At 51.6% G+C, this 14,602-nt stretch overlaps 2 protein-coding genes across 6 annotated transcripts in view; both read left to right on the forward strand.

Moving 5' to 3' along the window:
- Positions 1–14,602, forward strand: part of LOC140424909 (LIM zinc-binding domain-containing Nebulette-like) — a 524,814-nt gene that overhangs the window by 383,136 nt on the left and 127,076 nt on the right. The gene's annotated exons all lie outside the window — the stretch shown is intronic.
- LOC140424908 (nebulette-like) overlaps positions 1–14,602 on the forward strand; it is a 124,101-nt gene that overhangs the window by 73,537 nt on the left and 35,962 nt on the right. For all 3 annotated transcript variants that reach the window (XM_072508534.1, XM_072508535.1, XM_072508536.1), the window contains 6 exons: positions 2,546–2,650; positions 2,741–2,848; positions 3,673–3,783; positions 5,595–5,705; positions 5,880–5,990; positions 7,400–7,510. In XM_072508534.1, the coding sequence (XP_072364635.1) occupies positions 2,546–2,650; positions 2,741–2,848; positions 3,673–3,783; positions 5,595–5,705; positions 5,880–5,990; positions 7,400–7,510 (657 nt within the window). The remainder of the gene's footprint in view (positions 1–2,545; positions 2,651–2,740; positions 2,849–3,672; positions 3,784–5,594; positions 5,706–5,879; positions 5,991–7,399; positions 7,511–14,602) is intronic.

The following is a 14,602-nucleotide window of genomic DNA, read 5'->3' on the forward strand; positions in this document are numbered from 1 at the left end:
CAATAATGGGGCTATGTCCCCACGCCCGCCAGAAAACGGGCGCGAATCACTCCGGATCTTTTTCTAAAATGTCCGGGGTGATTCTCCGTTTTTAAGAAGGCTTGCCGGTCCCTGGAGTGCTCCAAGCCTCTATTTGTACCAACCAGCTGTTTGAACCGGCGAGGCTGGATGTCTAATTTGGGGAAAGGGGAAGGAAAGGGCTAAAGAGACTAGGAGACTTGTTCTTGGAAGGGCGATTTGCCAGCCTGGAGGAATTGACAATGAAATACGGGCTCCAAGGGGTTGAGTTTGTTTAGATATCTCCAGAGTTCACAGTTTTGTACGGAAGGCCTTCCTGACATTCCCCGAGGCGTCGTCGACATCTCTTATGAAAAGGATCCTTTCGCTTGCAGGTCAGAAGGGGGTCGCACATCTGCCATCTATGGGTGGATCCTGTTGAGGAAGGTGGGCCTGGTGGATGGGGTGAAAGTGTGGTGGGAGGGGGAGCTGGGGCCCATAGTAGATGACGAGGTGTGGAATGAGAGACCCTTCACAGGGTTAATTCCACGTCCTCGTGTGCAAGGCTGGGCTGGACCCAGCTCAAAGTAGTGTTTAGGGCATACCTGACCAAGGCGAAGATGAGCGTTTCTTTTGTCAGAGGTGGATGACAGGTGTGAGTGGTGTTCTGAGGGCCCAATCACACACATATGTTCTGGGCCTGTCCCAAGCTTGTGAGCTTTTGGGTCTCCTTCTTTAGTTCCATGTCGACGATTCTAAATGTCTAATTGGACCCCTGTCATCTGGTTATCATATTTGGAGTGTCGACTTGCTGGGGCTACAAACAGGGGAGATGGGGAGGGGGCAGGTGTTCTTGCCTTCACCGCGTTGATTGCCCGGAGACGGGTTCTGCTGGGGTGGAGGTCCCCGACCCGGGATGGTTGGGGATAATGGAGTTTCTGTACCTGGAGAAGGTAAAATACACCATGGGGGGATCGGTTGAGGGATTCTACCAGAGGTGGCAGCCTTTCATTGTCTATTTTAAGGAACTAATCACCATCAATTGCTAGGAGGGAAGGGACATGGGAAAGGGGGGATCTTTTCTAGGATGTTGTATTGGTGGATCTGTAAAAGTTTGAATTTTTTGCAATATTTGGTAAAATAGAAAAATTTGAATTCAAAAACGTTTTTAATCGAGTTGGACTGATGTTACCGAAGTCAGCTTTGACACCTGGGGCGTCATTCTCCGACCCCCCGCCGGGTTTGAGAATCGCCGGGGGCTGCCGTGAATCCCGCCCCCGCCGGTTGCCGAAGTCTCCGGCACCGGATATTCGGCGGGGGCAGGAATCGGGCCGCGCCGGTTGGCGGGCCCCCCCCCGCTCGATTCTCCGGCCCGGATGGGCCGAAGTCCCGCCGATAAATTGCCTGTCCCGCCGGCGTGGATTAAACCACCTTTTGAACGGCGGGACAAGGCAGCGTGCGTGGGCTCCGGGGTCCTGGGGGGGTCGCGGGGCGATCTGGCCCCGGGGGGTGCCCCCACGGTGGCCTGGCCCGCGATCGGGGCCCACCGATCCGCGGGCGGGCCTGTGCCGTGGGGGCACTCTTTCCCTTCCGCCTCCGCTACGGTCTCCACCATAGCGGAGGCGGAAGAGACTCCCTCCACTGCGCATGCGTGGGAAACTGTCAGCGGCTGCTGACTCTCCCGCGCATGCGCCGCCCGGGTATGTCATTTCCGCGCCAGCTGGCGGGGCAACAAAGGCCGTTTCCGCCAGCTGGCGGGGCGGAAATTACTCCGGCGTCAGCCTAGACCCTCAATGTTGGGGCTCGGCCCCCAAAGATGCGGAGCATTCCGCACCTTTGGGGCGGCGCGATGCCCGTCTGATTGGTGCCGTTTTGAGCACCAGTCGGCGGACATCGTGCCGTTTCGGGAGAATTTCACCCCTGATGTTAGAAATTTTTATCAAAATCCTAGACACGTATTCTTTAAGTCCTTGAGTTACAATTGGGCAGAGGATCAGTGATTGCTATGGCAGGCAAGTTGATGCACGGGTACATCCAAAATCAATTTTATACTATCACAACCAACACTGGTATGAAATTTACCACAGTTAAAAGCTGTTTTGTTTATAGGTCCTTCCATTTGCAAAGCAGAACAATTTTACAGATTTGCCCAGGTAATTCTCCTGCAATTGGCAGAATCTGCAAATACAACTTTTTAAATTAACCTTCTCCTGTACTTTTCCACATCATGCACCTTTCCTGTGGATAGGATGAGTGGCCTGCCCCTAAATGGCCTGTCAATGTAGCCATGAAACTGATCACTATGATGTGCAGTAAGAGTTAACTTTGGTCTCCACTTTTATTTCTTTATCCCCAATGGACACTTTAGTCTGCTCCTCTTGCTTGTCGATGATGTCATGGCTGAGCCTGGAAATCCAGCACCAAACCAGTTCTTCAGTGGAAGATGCCAACACTAAATTTTTTGACTTTAGTATATAGTAAATTACCCATAAATTGTAATAAATACAGCTAGGTTTGACATTTTTGTGTGATTAAATTTTGTTTGTAGCATGAATACAAGAAAGAGTTTGAAAAAAGCAAGGGTCATTATCATTTGGCACTAGATACTTCAGAACAGCTTCATCATAAGGAGAATGCGATACTCCAGAGTCAGGTACTACAAGTTGTATATTCTAGTAAATTGAGAACCAGAAAAATGTTATTTTCCTATCAGACCTTTCTCCTGAACTCTTGCATATTGCAGATCAAATACAGAGAGGAATATGAGAAGAATAAGGGGAAGACAATGCTGGAATTTACTGAGACTCCAAACTACGAAGTAGCAAAAAAAGCACAACACATTCAGAGCGAGGTAAAGAAATGGATTTTTGATGACTTGTTTTATATTTTCTAAAATACCATTTGTGCTCTTGTACCTATAATGAATGAGGCATCACCGTGAACAGATGGTTAGAAGTATGTGAGATGCTCTTTTAGTGCAGAGATAATGGACTGAATGGCCTCCTTCTGTACCGAAACTTTTCTGTGGTTCTAATCATTAGGATCATTTCACTGAGCAGTATGTGTGAATAAACCTAAACGTTCTCAGACATAAACTTTGGTATTATGGGATGCTGCTGGAGATGAAGGATTTCAGTTATGTGGAGCGTGGAAAAGTTGAAGAGTTGAAGACGAAGAGGTGACTTAGTAGAGGTTCTCAAGAGGATGAGAAGTAGATAAAGGAAAGATATTCCCTCTGGTCAATGAGCCAATAACTCTGAGTTGTAAATTCTAAATCAGTAGCAAGAAATCTGGGACAAAAAGGGAGATTAAGTGCTTTTCACTGGGAGTAGTTGGGATCTGGAATGCTCTATTTGAAAAGGTGATGCATGCTGATGCCATGAATAATTTTAAGAGAGTTGGACAGATATTTGAGGATGAGGAAGGTTAACAAGCTGACAGACAAAGTAGGTATGTGAGCTAAGCATGATTGCTCTTTCAAACAGCCAGCATAAGCATGATAGGTCGAATGGCCTCCTCTGTGATGGAAGTTTCTATGTTGCTATGAATATCAAATCTGATATCCTTCTGTCATTGCCAAATATTTATCTGCTCACAAAATAAAGAGCTTTTCTTGAACATGAGTCATGCCTGGTGAATGTGAAATTTCTGACATATGTGCTTTTGTACCAACAGAAAGAGTACAGAAAAGATTTTGACGAATGGATCAAAGGAAGTGTGCCAGCGGATCTTGATATGACCCCAGGTTACTTACATGCCAAACATGCCACCAGCCTCCTTAATGAGGTAACTCTCACTTGTATTGTAGTGCATGCAGTTCAAGGTACATTTCTCATCTATGGATGAAGAGTACAGTGTAGTACAGCATTGAAAACATGTAACCATTGAAAATGTTCAACAGTTAGAGCATAAACATTTTTCACCGTATTGGTCAGAAATATATACATTTACTTAAAGAATTACCTTATTGTTTTGTTGTACTTTTCATTTCACTGTCGTTAACAAGACTGGACAATTTGTTAGATATGTGCCTGACTCGATACTTTTTTCTTGTCGGCTGGCAGGAGTTGAGTGATGCTGTATTCTTTCTACTTTATTTTTTCCTCTTCCCTCACCATGTGAGACATTCTATTTAGTGGCCTGCAAAAAATCTGGCAGTGTCGCCAAGCTGTCAGCCTGCAGCTCAGCAGCATCATCAGGAGTGGGGCATGAATTTGATGTAGCCACGTTAAGTGAGCAGACAAAAAATTGGCAGATGGAGTATAATGTGGGAAAATATAAAGTTGGCAGGAAGAATATAAAAGCAGAATATTCTTCAAATGTCCTTGTGTATGAAAATCATATAAAATCATATAAAGTATAAAAATAGGGAAGTCATTGGTGAGATCATACCTAACGTACAGTTTTGGTCACCTTATTGAAGGAGGGACTTGCATGGGAAGCAGTTGAGAGAAGGTTCATTCGGTTCATTCCTGGGATGAGGGGGTTTGTCTCGTGAGGTAAGGTTGAGCAGCTTGGGTCTGTACTCACTGGAGTTTAGAAGAATGCGAGGCGATATTATTGGAACATATTAAGATTTGGAGGGGGCTCGACAGGGTGGATGCTGGGAGGAAGTTTCTCCTTCTGTGAGAATCTAGATGTAGGGGGCCCAGTTTAAAAGTATAAATTTAAGATGGTGATTAGGAGTTGTTGGTGTTTGGACTCTCTTTCCCTGCGAGCAGTGGAGACTGGATCAGAAAAGATATCCAAGGCTGAGTTACAGATTTTTGATCTACAAGGGTGTTGTGGGTAACGGGAAGCCAGACAGGAAAGTAGCATTCAGGCCACAATCAGTTCACTCATGATCTTAAGGAATGGCGGAGGAGGCTCAAGGGGCTCAATGGTCCCCTCCTGCTGTTATTTCTTATGTTTGTATGGTAATGATAAGAACATTTTGATACATTTTACCCCGTGGCATTACTGAACAAGACAACCTCCTGGACTCAATCCTAAGGCTGTTCATGCCGCTGGTTTCCCAGCAGCATGGGGTGGATTCAATGGGAAATCCCATAGATAGCAGCAGAACCAGAAGATCCCACCGTCGGCAATCAGCGGGCCATCCCCCGCGGCCAAGAAACACGCCCTGAGAATCTCACCCACTACAAATTACCTTTCCTGAACTTCTACCTCCCGAGTAACTGGGGAAGACAACTATATAGGCCTGTTACAGAGAACCCAAAGTTTGACACTGTGCCTGCTGTGGTCAATAGTGCATGTAAAAATAAGCACCTATCTTGCTGTTGGAAATGATACCTTTATGGGCCAATAACTTTCTATGCATACTGCTACTGATGATACTAGCTGTGCCTCATTTATTTTACCTTATTGCAGCTGACTTGGGACTTCCGGCAGGGACTGAAAAATAAATGGATACTAACAGAATGTAAAAGTTAATATGCTTTGATTTACAACATTTCAGACCAGTCAGTTGATTTGGTTAAAATGGGTTTTTGAAAATCTAACTTTATTCTTAGGAGAATTCAAGCAATTTAGATCAAATGCAACATCTGAAAATAAATATAAAAGATGAGTTAAACTCACTCGATTAATCTTTTCAGAAAGAATACAGAAAAGACTGGGAAGAAAACATAAAAGGTAAAGTAACAACTTTAGCAGAAGACACACCTGACATGATTCGGATCAAACATGCATCCCAGATATTGGATGAGGTAAATGTACCTAATTTTGATATGATTCAGTTGTTTCTGTTGAACTCAAAATATCTCTCAGATTGAACATCCCTGTTTGGAGCAGAATTTAATAAATAGTTTAATAACTATCATTTTGCTCCAATTTGTTTATTTTTAAAGATGGCTTGAACTAACTGTCAATACTTTCATTAGAAAGAATATAGAAAGGACTGGGAAGAAGGTGTGAAGGGAAAAGGACTCACTCTGCTGGAAGATACACCAGACATGATTAGAGTAAAAAATGCATCACAGATATTAAATGAGGTAAATTCACTTGATCATAATATGATTCACCCATTCATGAATTCAACCTAAAGCAGGATCTAACGGAAAGGTTCCTAAGTGACATCTCAGGTAGGTTTGGCTGGGAGTTTCTCCCCGGCTCTGTCGGAGAGTTCCCCACTACGATCTAACCATACTTAGTCACTTTTCGGGCTCTGGGGACTTTCTCTCCGGGCTAGCCCACACTTGGAATTTTTTTTCATCGCTGGGGAGCTGAACTCGCTGACCAGATCGGCTCCTCCGAGATCAGGCCATCATTTTGAAAGGTGCCCTAATCTATAAGGGAGCTTGAGGGTTCCCCTGCACCCCCTATCCAAGGGCAATGTCACCCTCCATACATATGGGCATTACCCTATACCCCACCAAATGAGGACACCCCGCTGCAGGGTCGCTGAGAAACGTCCCTCTCTCAGGCATGTCCACGCTTCCTTTCAGGTCCCCCTCCCTTTCAGGACCTTCATAGAATCTACAGTGCAGAAGGAGGCCATTCGGCCCATTGAGTCTACATCAGCCCCTGAAAGACCACCAACAGAAGCCTGCACCTCCACCCTAACCCTTAACCCAGCAACCCCACCTAACTTTTGAACACCACGGGGCAATTTAGCGTGACCAATCCACCTAAAACCTGCACACCTTTGGGCTGTGGGAGGAAACCGGAGCACCTGGAGGAAACCCACGCAGACACGAGGAGAACGTGCAGACTCCGCACAGACAATGACCCAAGCCAGGAATCGAATCCGGGTCCCTGGCGATGTGAAGCAACAGTGCTAACCACTATGCTACCATGGCACCTCTTCGCTCCCCCACCCTTCATACCACCCTCATGCCTCCTTTTACGAGCATGGCCTCGCTCAGGACCTGACCCTTGGCAATGCCATCCGGGCACTCTGGCACTATCTCCCTGGCAGTGCTCCGATCAGCCTGGCATTTCCAGCCTGGCAGTGCCATGGTGCCTGGGTGCCAGGGAGAGAGCCAGGGTGCCACCCTGCCCTGTTCCTGGCCACCCAGAGGCCCCTCAAGTGCCTTTCCGCCTGGTTCATGTTTGTGCAGACCAGTATGAAAAGACACCTGGCTGGGGTCTCCCTGGGGAGGCCAGTAGATGCCGGGAGCCAGTTAGACCACAGCAGTGTCAGCATGGTTAAGCCATGCGAGACTGTCCTGCGCATTGTGGGCTGGACCTAGATCGCGACTCCTCACAAGATCTGTTTAGATCCCGCCGGACATAATGGCTGTCGGCAAACCCGGGGAGGTCTCTCCTGGCTGCGTCCCACTTCGATTCCTGTGGGATGCAGCTGATGGATCGCGCCCATATTATTTGCAAATTTCATCTCAATTTGTTTAAAGATTGTATAAACGTTATAAATACCAGATATTAATTTTAATTGATGCAGAAAGAATACAGAAAGGATCTTGAAGTCCAAATCAAAGGCAAAGGGATGGAACTGAGTTCTGAAATTCTTGACATGAAACGTGCCAAGAAAGCATCAGAAATTGTCAGTCAGGTAAATATAGATTACAGACTAGTTACGTGTTCAGTACTTTTTTCTACTCGAGACAAATGCTTTCATTATACCACTAGTTTGAATCCATAGTCTATATAATATTTTATTACGACATTTTTGTTATACAAACCAAAAGTGACCAAAATATTGATTAATGCTCTTCTAAACATATGTTGAAACTAAATGTAGGTTGATGCTGATGAGTCTGTGATCTTATAGGTATGAAATATTAGTAACAGCAATTACAATACTTGATAGGCACGATTCTCCCAAAAATGACTACGGGTGCGATTCTTTGACTGCGTTGTGCTCGAGCGATAGCACATTGCAACCAGAGAATCCCAGGAAAGGCCTCTCGAAGGCTTCCCAGCAGCCTCCGCGCCTCGCGGGATTCACCCCCCAAGTTCCGTGAGGGGTCGGATCTGGAACTCTGCCCAAAAGAGGTGGGACCAAATGACGCTCGCGGAAGTAATCTTATTCCTACTTCAGACCTACCTACCCGAGAGGGGCTGGTTTAGCACAGTGGGCTAAACAGCTGGCATGTAATGCAGAACAAGGCCAGCAGCGCGGGTTCAATTCCCGTCCGGCCTCCCCGAACAGGCACCGGAATGTGGCGACTAGGGGCTTTTCACAGTCATTTCATTGAAGTCTACATATGACAATAAGCGATTATTATTATTGCACCAGCCTCCCTCGGTTGTCCGAACTCCCAAGGGAGACTGCAGCCAGGCGCCGGTTAGTGCTGGTCCACGCAACGTTGACCAGGCGGAACGGCACCCGGGGCGTCTACTGGGCCAGCGGAGACCCCTGGGTGGTCAGGGTCAGTGCATAGTGGCCCGCTGGACCTTCCCCTGGAACGTGGGCACCTTGGCGCTGCCCAGCTTGCACCTTGACACTGCCACCCTGGCAATGCCAATGTGCTCGTGGGCACTGCCAAGCTAGCTGGAGCACTGTTCGGGTGCCAGGGTGGCAGTGGAAGGGTGCCCGAGTGCCATGGTGGCACCACCAAGGTTCAGGGCCCAAGGGGGGCCATGGCCATGAAAGGAGGGTGGGGGTGTGCAGGACAGGTAAGTAGGGGCCTTCAGGAGGTTGGGGGGGGGGAGGGGGTGACGGGTGGGGGTCCTGAAATGGAGGGAGTGCTGTAATGGGGCTTGGGGAAGACTGAAGTGGGGGACCCACAGGGATCCCATAGTAGGGTGTCGTCACTTGTGGGGGGTGTGGGGTAGTACCCACAAGCTCAGTGGGGGAGTGAAATCTCCCATTGGTGGAGAGGGCAGGTGTGGGGGACCCACAAGCTCACTTAGAGATCGGGGCACCCTTTCAAAATGGCGGCCTGGACGGGATTCTCCGTCGGGCAACGGCAGAATTGGAAAATGCAATTGGACGGAGAATCGGTTCCGACGCCGATATCGCGGCAGGTGCGATTTCACGCCAAATCGCAATTCTCCATCGCTTCGACAGCGGCGTCAGTGTGTTCCAGAATGCACATACAGTAAACACCATTTGCATATCATTAGCGGGCCCGACCCAGTATTCTCTGAAGCCTCCACAATTCTCCTCCTCCTCCGATGGGCCGAGTTCCCGATGGCACGGTTGAGGGATGTGGTAGTATGCATTAGGGGTCATGTGGGACTGTGAAGCTGTGATGCTATTGGCTGACAGATCCCGGGTCCTGGTTGGCTGTTGATCCCTAGCTCCGCCCTGAAGGCGGAGTATAAGAACCTGGGCTTCTACCCGCAGCTCCAGTCTGTTGCTGAACTGCGGGGAACAAGTCACGCTTAATAAAGCCTCATCGACTTCATCTCTATTCGTCTCTCTCGTAAGTCATTGTGCGCTACAATTTATTAAGCGTGCTTAAAGGACTATGGAGCTCAGGATCGTCCCGGAATGCCTGCGGATCAGCCCCCACGCAGTGAACGCGGCAGCAGTTTTTAAACACTGGCAGACTTGTTTCGAAGGCGACCTCCGAACGGCCCCCGGCCGGATCACAGAAGACCAGAAACTACAGGTCCTGCACTCAAGGGTAAGCCCGGAAATTTACCCTCTCATAGAAGACGCAGAGGATTTCCCGACGGCGCTCGCAGCACTAAAGAGCGTCTACGTTCGCCCAGTGAACCAGGTCTACGCACGCTACCAACTCGCAACGAGACGGCAAAGTCCCGGAGAATCGCTAGAGGAGTTCTACGCCGCGCTGCTAATTTTGGGACGGGGCTGCGGCTGCCCGCTGGTAAACGCGACTGAACACATGGACATGTTAATTTGCGATGCGTTTGTGACAGGTATGAACTCTCCCCAAATCCGCCAAAGACTTTTAGTAAAAGAGACGCTAGGACTCTCAGAGGCACGGGCCATCGCAGCTTCCCTAGATGTGGCCTCGCAAAACGGCCGCGCCTACGGCCCCGACCGCGCGGCAGCCCCTTGGGCTCCGTGGACCCCCGTCGCGACAAACCCCCCCCCCCCCCTCCCTCAAAGGCTTGCGCGGTTAAGACGCCAGATCAACCCGGGGGGGCCCGCTGCTATTTCTGCGGGCAGACGAAACACCCCCGGCAGCGCTGCCCGGCCTGCGCAGCGACTTGCAAGAGCTGCGGGAAAAAGGGCCTTTTCGCGGCTGTGTGCCGGTCCCGGGGGGTCGCCGCTGTCCCCGGAGAAGAAAGAGTCCAGCGCATCCCAAACGCTCCCCAACCCCCCCTGCGACCCGCGGGCGCCGCCATTTTGGGCCCTGGCCACCACGAGGGGAGGATGGGCGCCGCCATCTTGAGACCCCCAGCCATGTGCGATGCATGGGGGCGGCCATTTTGTCCACCCCCGGACGCGTGCGATTCATGGATGCCGCCATCTTGGATGACAACACAGGACCCCAGCATCGACGGCTCCACGGGGTCCGAAGAAGACGCTGAGACACTACGACCACATCTGGCCTCGGTGACGCTGGATCAAGCACGGCCCCGGACGCTCCAGACGACGACAACAACGGTGCTGATCAACGGACACGAGACACCATGCCTGATCGACTCCGGGAGCACCGAAAGCTTCATCCACCCCGACACGGTAAGACGCTGTTTTTTGACCATCCGTCCCAATACGCAAAAGATTTCCCTAGCTGCAGGATCCCACTCCGTAGAGATCAAAGGGTTCTGCATAGTGACCCTAACGGTGCAAGGAAGGGAGTTTAAAAACTACAGGCTCTACGTCCTTCCCCAACTCTACGCGCCCACATTACTGGGATTAGATTTCCAGTGCAACCTGCAGAGCCTAACGTTTCAATTCGGCGGCCCAATACCCCCACTCACTATCTGCGGCCTCGCAACCCTCAAAGTTGAACCGCCATCCTTGTTTGCAAACCTCATCCTGGATTGCAAACCCGTCGCCACTAGGAGCAGACGGTACAGCGCCCAGGACCGGACATTTATCCGGTCCAAAGTCCAGCGGTTGCTGAAGGAAGGCATAATCCAGGCCAGCAATAGTCCCTGGAGAGCACAGGTGGTAGTAGTAAAGACCGGAGAGAAGCAAAGGATGGTCATAGACTATAGCCAGACCATCAACAGGTACACACAGCTAGATGCGTACCCTCTCCCCCGCATATCCGACATGGTAAATCGGATTGCCCAATATAAGGTCTTCTCCACCGTGGACCTCAAGTCCGCCTATCACCAGCTCCCCATCCGCCCAAGTGACCGCAAGTACACAGCCTTCGAGGCAGATGGGCGACTATACCACTTCCTAAGGGTCCCATTTGGCGTCACAAACGGGGTCTCGGTTTTCCAACGGGAGATGGACCGAATGGTTGATCAACACGGGTTACAGGCCATGTTCCCGTATCTCGACAACGTAACCATCTGTGGCCACGATCAGCAGGACCACGACGCCAACCTCCAAAAATTCCTCCAGACCGCAAACGCCTTGAACCTCGCATACAACGAGGACAAGTGCGTGTTTAGCACAAACCGGCTGGCCATCCTGGGATACGTAGTGCGCAATGGGATAATAGGCCCCGACCCCGAACGCATGCGCCCCCTTATGGAATTTCCCCTTCCCCACTGCTCCAAAGCCCTGAAACGATGCCTGGGTTTTTTTTCATATTACGCCCAGTGGGTCCCCCAGTATGCAGACAAGGCCCGTCCACTAATACAGACTACTACCTTCCCCCTGTCGACAGAGGCTCGCCAGGCCTTCAGCCGCATCAAAGCGGATATCGCAAAGGCCACGATGCGCGCCATCGACGAGTCACTCCCCTTCCAGGTCGAGAGCGACGCCTCCGATGTAGCTCTAGCGGCCACCCTTAACCAAGCGGGCAGACCCGTGGCCTTCTTCTCCCGAACCCTCCACGCCTCAGAAATCCGCCACTCCTCAGTGGAAAAGGAAGCCCAAGCCATAGTGGAAGCTGTGCGACATTGGAGGCATTACCTGGCCGGCAGGAGATTCACTCTCCTCACTGACCAACGGTCGGTAGCTTTCATGTTCGATAATGCACAGCGGGGCAAAATTAAAAATGACAAGATCTTAAGGTGGAGGATCGAACTCTCCACCTTCAACTACGAGATCTTGTACCGTCCCGGAAAGCTGAACGAGCCGTCCGATGCCCTATCCCGCGGCACATGTGCCAACGCACAAATAGACCGTCTCCAAACCCTCCACGAGGACCTCTGCCACCCGGGGGTCACTCGGTTCTACCATTTTATAAAGTCCCGCAACCTCCCCTACTCCGTGGAGGAGGTCCGTACGGTCACCAGGAACTGCCACATCTGCGCTGAGTGCAAACCGCATTTTTTCAGGCCAGATAGAGCGCACCTGATCAAGGCTTCCCGCCCCTTTGAACGCCTCAGTCTGGATTTCAAAGGGCCCCTCCCCTCCACCGATCGAAACACATACTTCCTGAACGTGGTGGACGAGTACTCCCGTTTCCCTTTCGCCATCCCCTGCCCCGACATGACAGCGGCCACAGTTATTAAAGCCCTTAGCACTATATTCACACTGTTCGGTTGCCCCGCATACATCCATAGCGACAGGGGGTCCTCCTTCATGAGTGACGAGCTGCGCCAGTTCCTGCTCAGCAAGGGCATAGCCTCGAGCAGGACGACCAGCTACAACCCCCGGGGGAACGGGCAAGTAGAGAGGGAGAACGGCACGGTCTGGAAGACCGTCCTACTGGCCCTACGGTCCAGGGATCTCCCAGTTTCATGGTGGCAGGAGGTCCTTCCGGACGCTCTCCACTCCATCCGGTCGCTGCTGTGTACCACCACTAACCAAACGCCCCATGAGCGCCTCCTTGTCTTCCCCAGGAAGTCCTCCTCCGGAACATCGCTGCCGACTTGGCTGGCGGCCCCAGGACCCATCTTGCTCCGGAAACATGTGCGGGCGCACAAGTCGGACCCATTGGTCGAGAGGGTTCATCTCCTCCACGCGAACCCGCAGTACGCCTACGTGGCGTACCCCGACGGCCGACAGGACACGGTCTCCCTGCGAGACCTGGCGCCCGCTGGCAACATGCACACCCCCCCGACACCGATCATCCCCTCCCTGCCACCGGCGCACCCCGCGACCGCCCCCTTCCCGGGAGGATCGGTCCTCCTCCCATGTCCGACCAGGAGTGAAACAGAAGCAGACACCGAAAAGCTCCCGGAGACGACAACGCGGGAACAAGCACCTGCACCACCACCGGGGCTGAGGCGATCGACAAGGAAGACCAGACCGCCCGCTCGACTCGTGGCATCGGTGTAACACAAGAATGTTGTGGACTTTAACGAGAATGTTCTTTTCCTCTTACGAATATTGTAAATAGTTCACAAACCCTGTACATAGCCCAATGTAGGGCAAAGTGCAGAGCATTGAAAGGTACATGCCAAAAATTTTCTCCTCCCAGGACCAGCCTTGTAAACCCCTACCACCATGCGAAGCACCACCCCGCCGGGTTCATTTTTAACAAGGGGTGAATGTGGTAGTATACATTAGGGGTCATGTGGGACTGTGAAGCCGTGATGCTATTGGCTGACAGATCTCGGGTCCTGGTTGGCTGTTGATCCCTAGCTCCGCCCTGAAGGCGGAGTATAAGAACCTGGGCTTCTCCCCGCAGCTCCAGTCTGTTGCTGAACTGCGGGGAACATGTCACGCTTAATAAAGCCTCATCGACTTCATCTCTATTCGTCTCTCTCGTAAGTCATTGTGCGCTACAAGGGAGAGAGAGGAGATAGGAAACCTAGGTTGTGGACTACCTGGCTGGACACTGGCCAGGCTGGCTGGGGGTGGGGCGGGCCCTGCCAGGGCTGTGGAGGGCATGGGCTTTGTGGCTGGAGTGACCCCTTATGGGACTGGGGCGGTTTCCAGGCACGGATCTCTATTACCGTGGCCTACAAGGCTGCCATCTTGCTGTGTACCCACTAACCCCCAACCTTGGCCTTCGTTCTGCAGAGTGACACCAGCTGTATGGGTGCCCCCACCCTGGCCGCCACCCGCCGGCAGGGCAGAAGGTGGCCCACCCAAGGACAATGCCCACTGTAGCCCCTACGGGGGCACTGGGTGGGGCCCTGGAACGTACCGCTGGCAAGGGCAGCGCCAGCTGACAATATCCCTGGCAGCAGGGATGGGTGCCTGGGCCAGAGGCCCCCACGGTGCTGGGCACCGATAAAGCCCGGGGTGTGGGAGGAGGTGGGGAGTACGTGAAGGGACAGAGCACGCAGTGCCAGCTGGGGCCACCATTGGACTTGGTTGGGCACGGGTGTATACACTAAGCTAACATGTCAGCCTTTCACTCCCTACAGACAATAGTATTGGAATACAACCAGCAATGATGACCTTTCTCCTAGTCGCTGCAGCTCTGGGGATGCCCTATGCCTGGATGAGCTTGAGCTACTCGAGGAAGAGGAAGCTGCAGTAGTTGAACGGGCAGCAGCTGAGCAGGCAGCAGCGGAGCAGAACAGGAGGCAGCCGTTGAGGATGGGGAGCCGGCCGTCCAACAGGCCATGGAGGAGTAGGTGCAAACGAAGGGCTGTGTGTACTGGCAGCGCCTGTCATTCGAGGACCTGCCAGACCGGGCATGTGTCGAGACAGCAGGGAGCATGAAGCCAGTGCTCTTCTAGATCATGGCGCAACTCGCCC

The sequence above is a fragment of the Scyliorhinus torazame genome, chromosome 6 (assembly GCF_047496885.1).
Source record: "Scyliorhinus torazame isolate Kashiwa2021f chromosome 6, sScyTor2.1, whole genome shotgun sequence".
NCBI classification, from domain to species: Eukaryota; Metazoa; Chordata; class Chondrichthyes; order Carcharhiniformes; family Scyliorhinidae; genus Scyliorhinus; species Scyliorhinus torazame.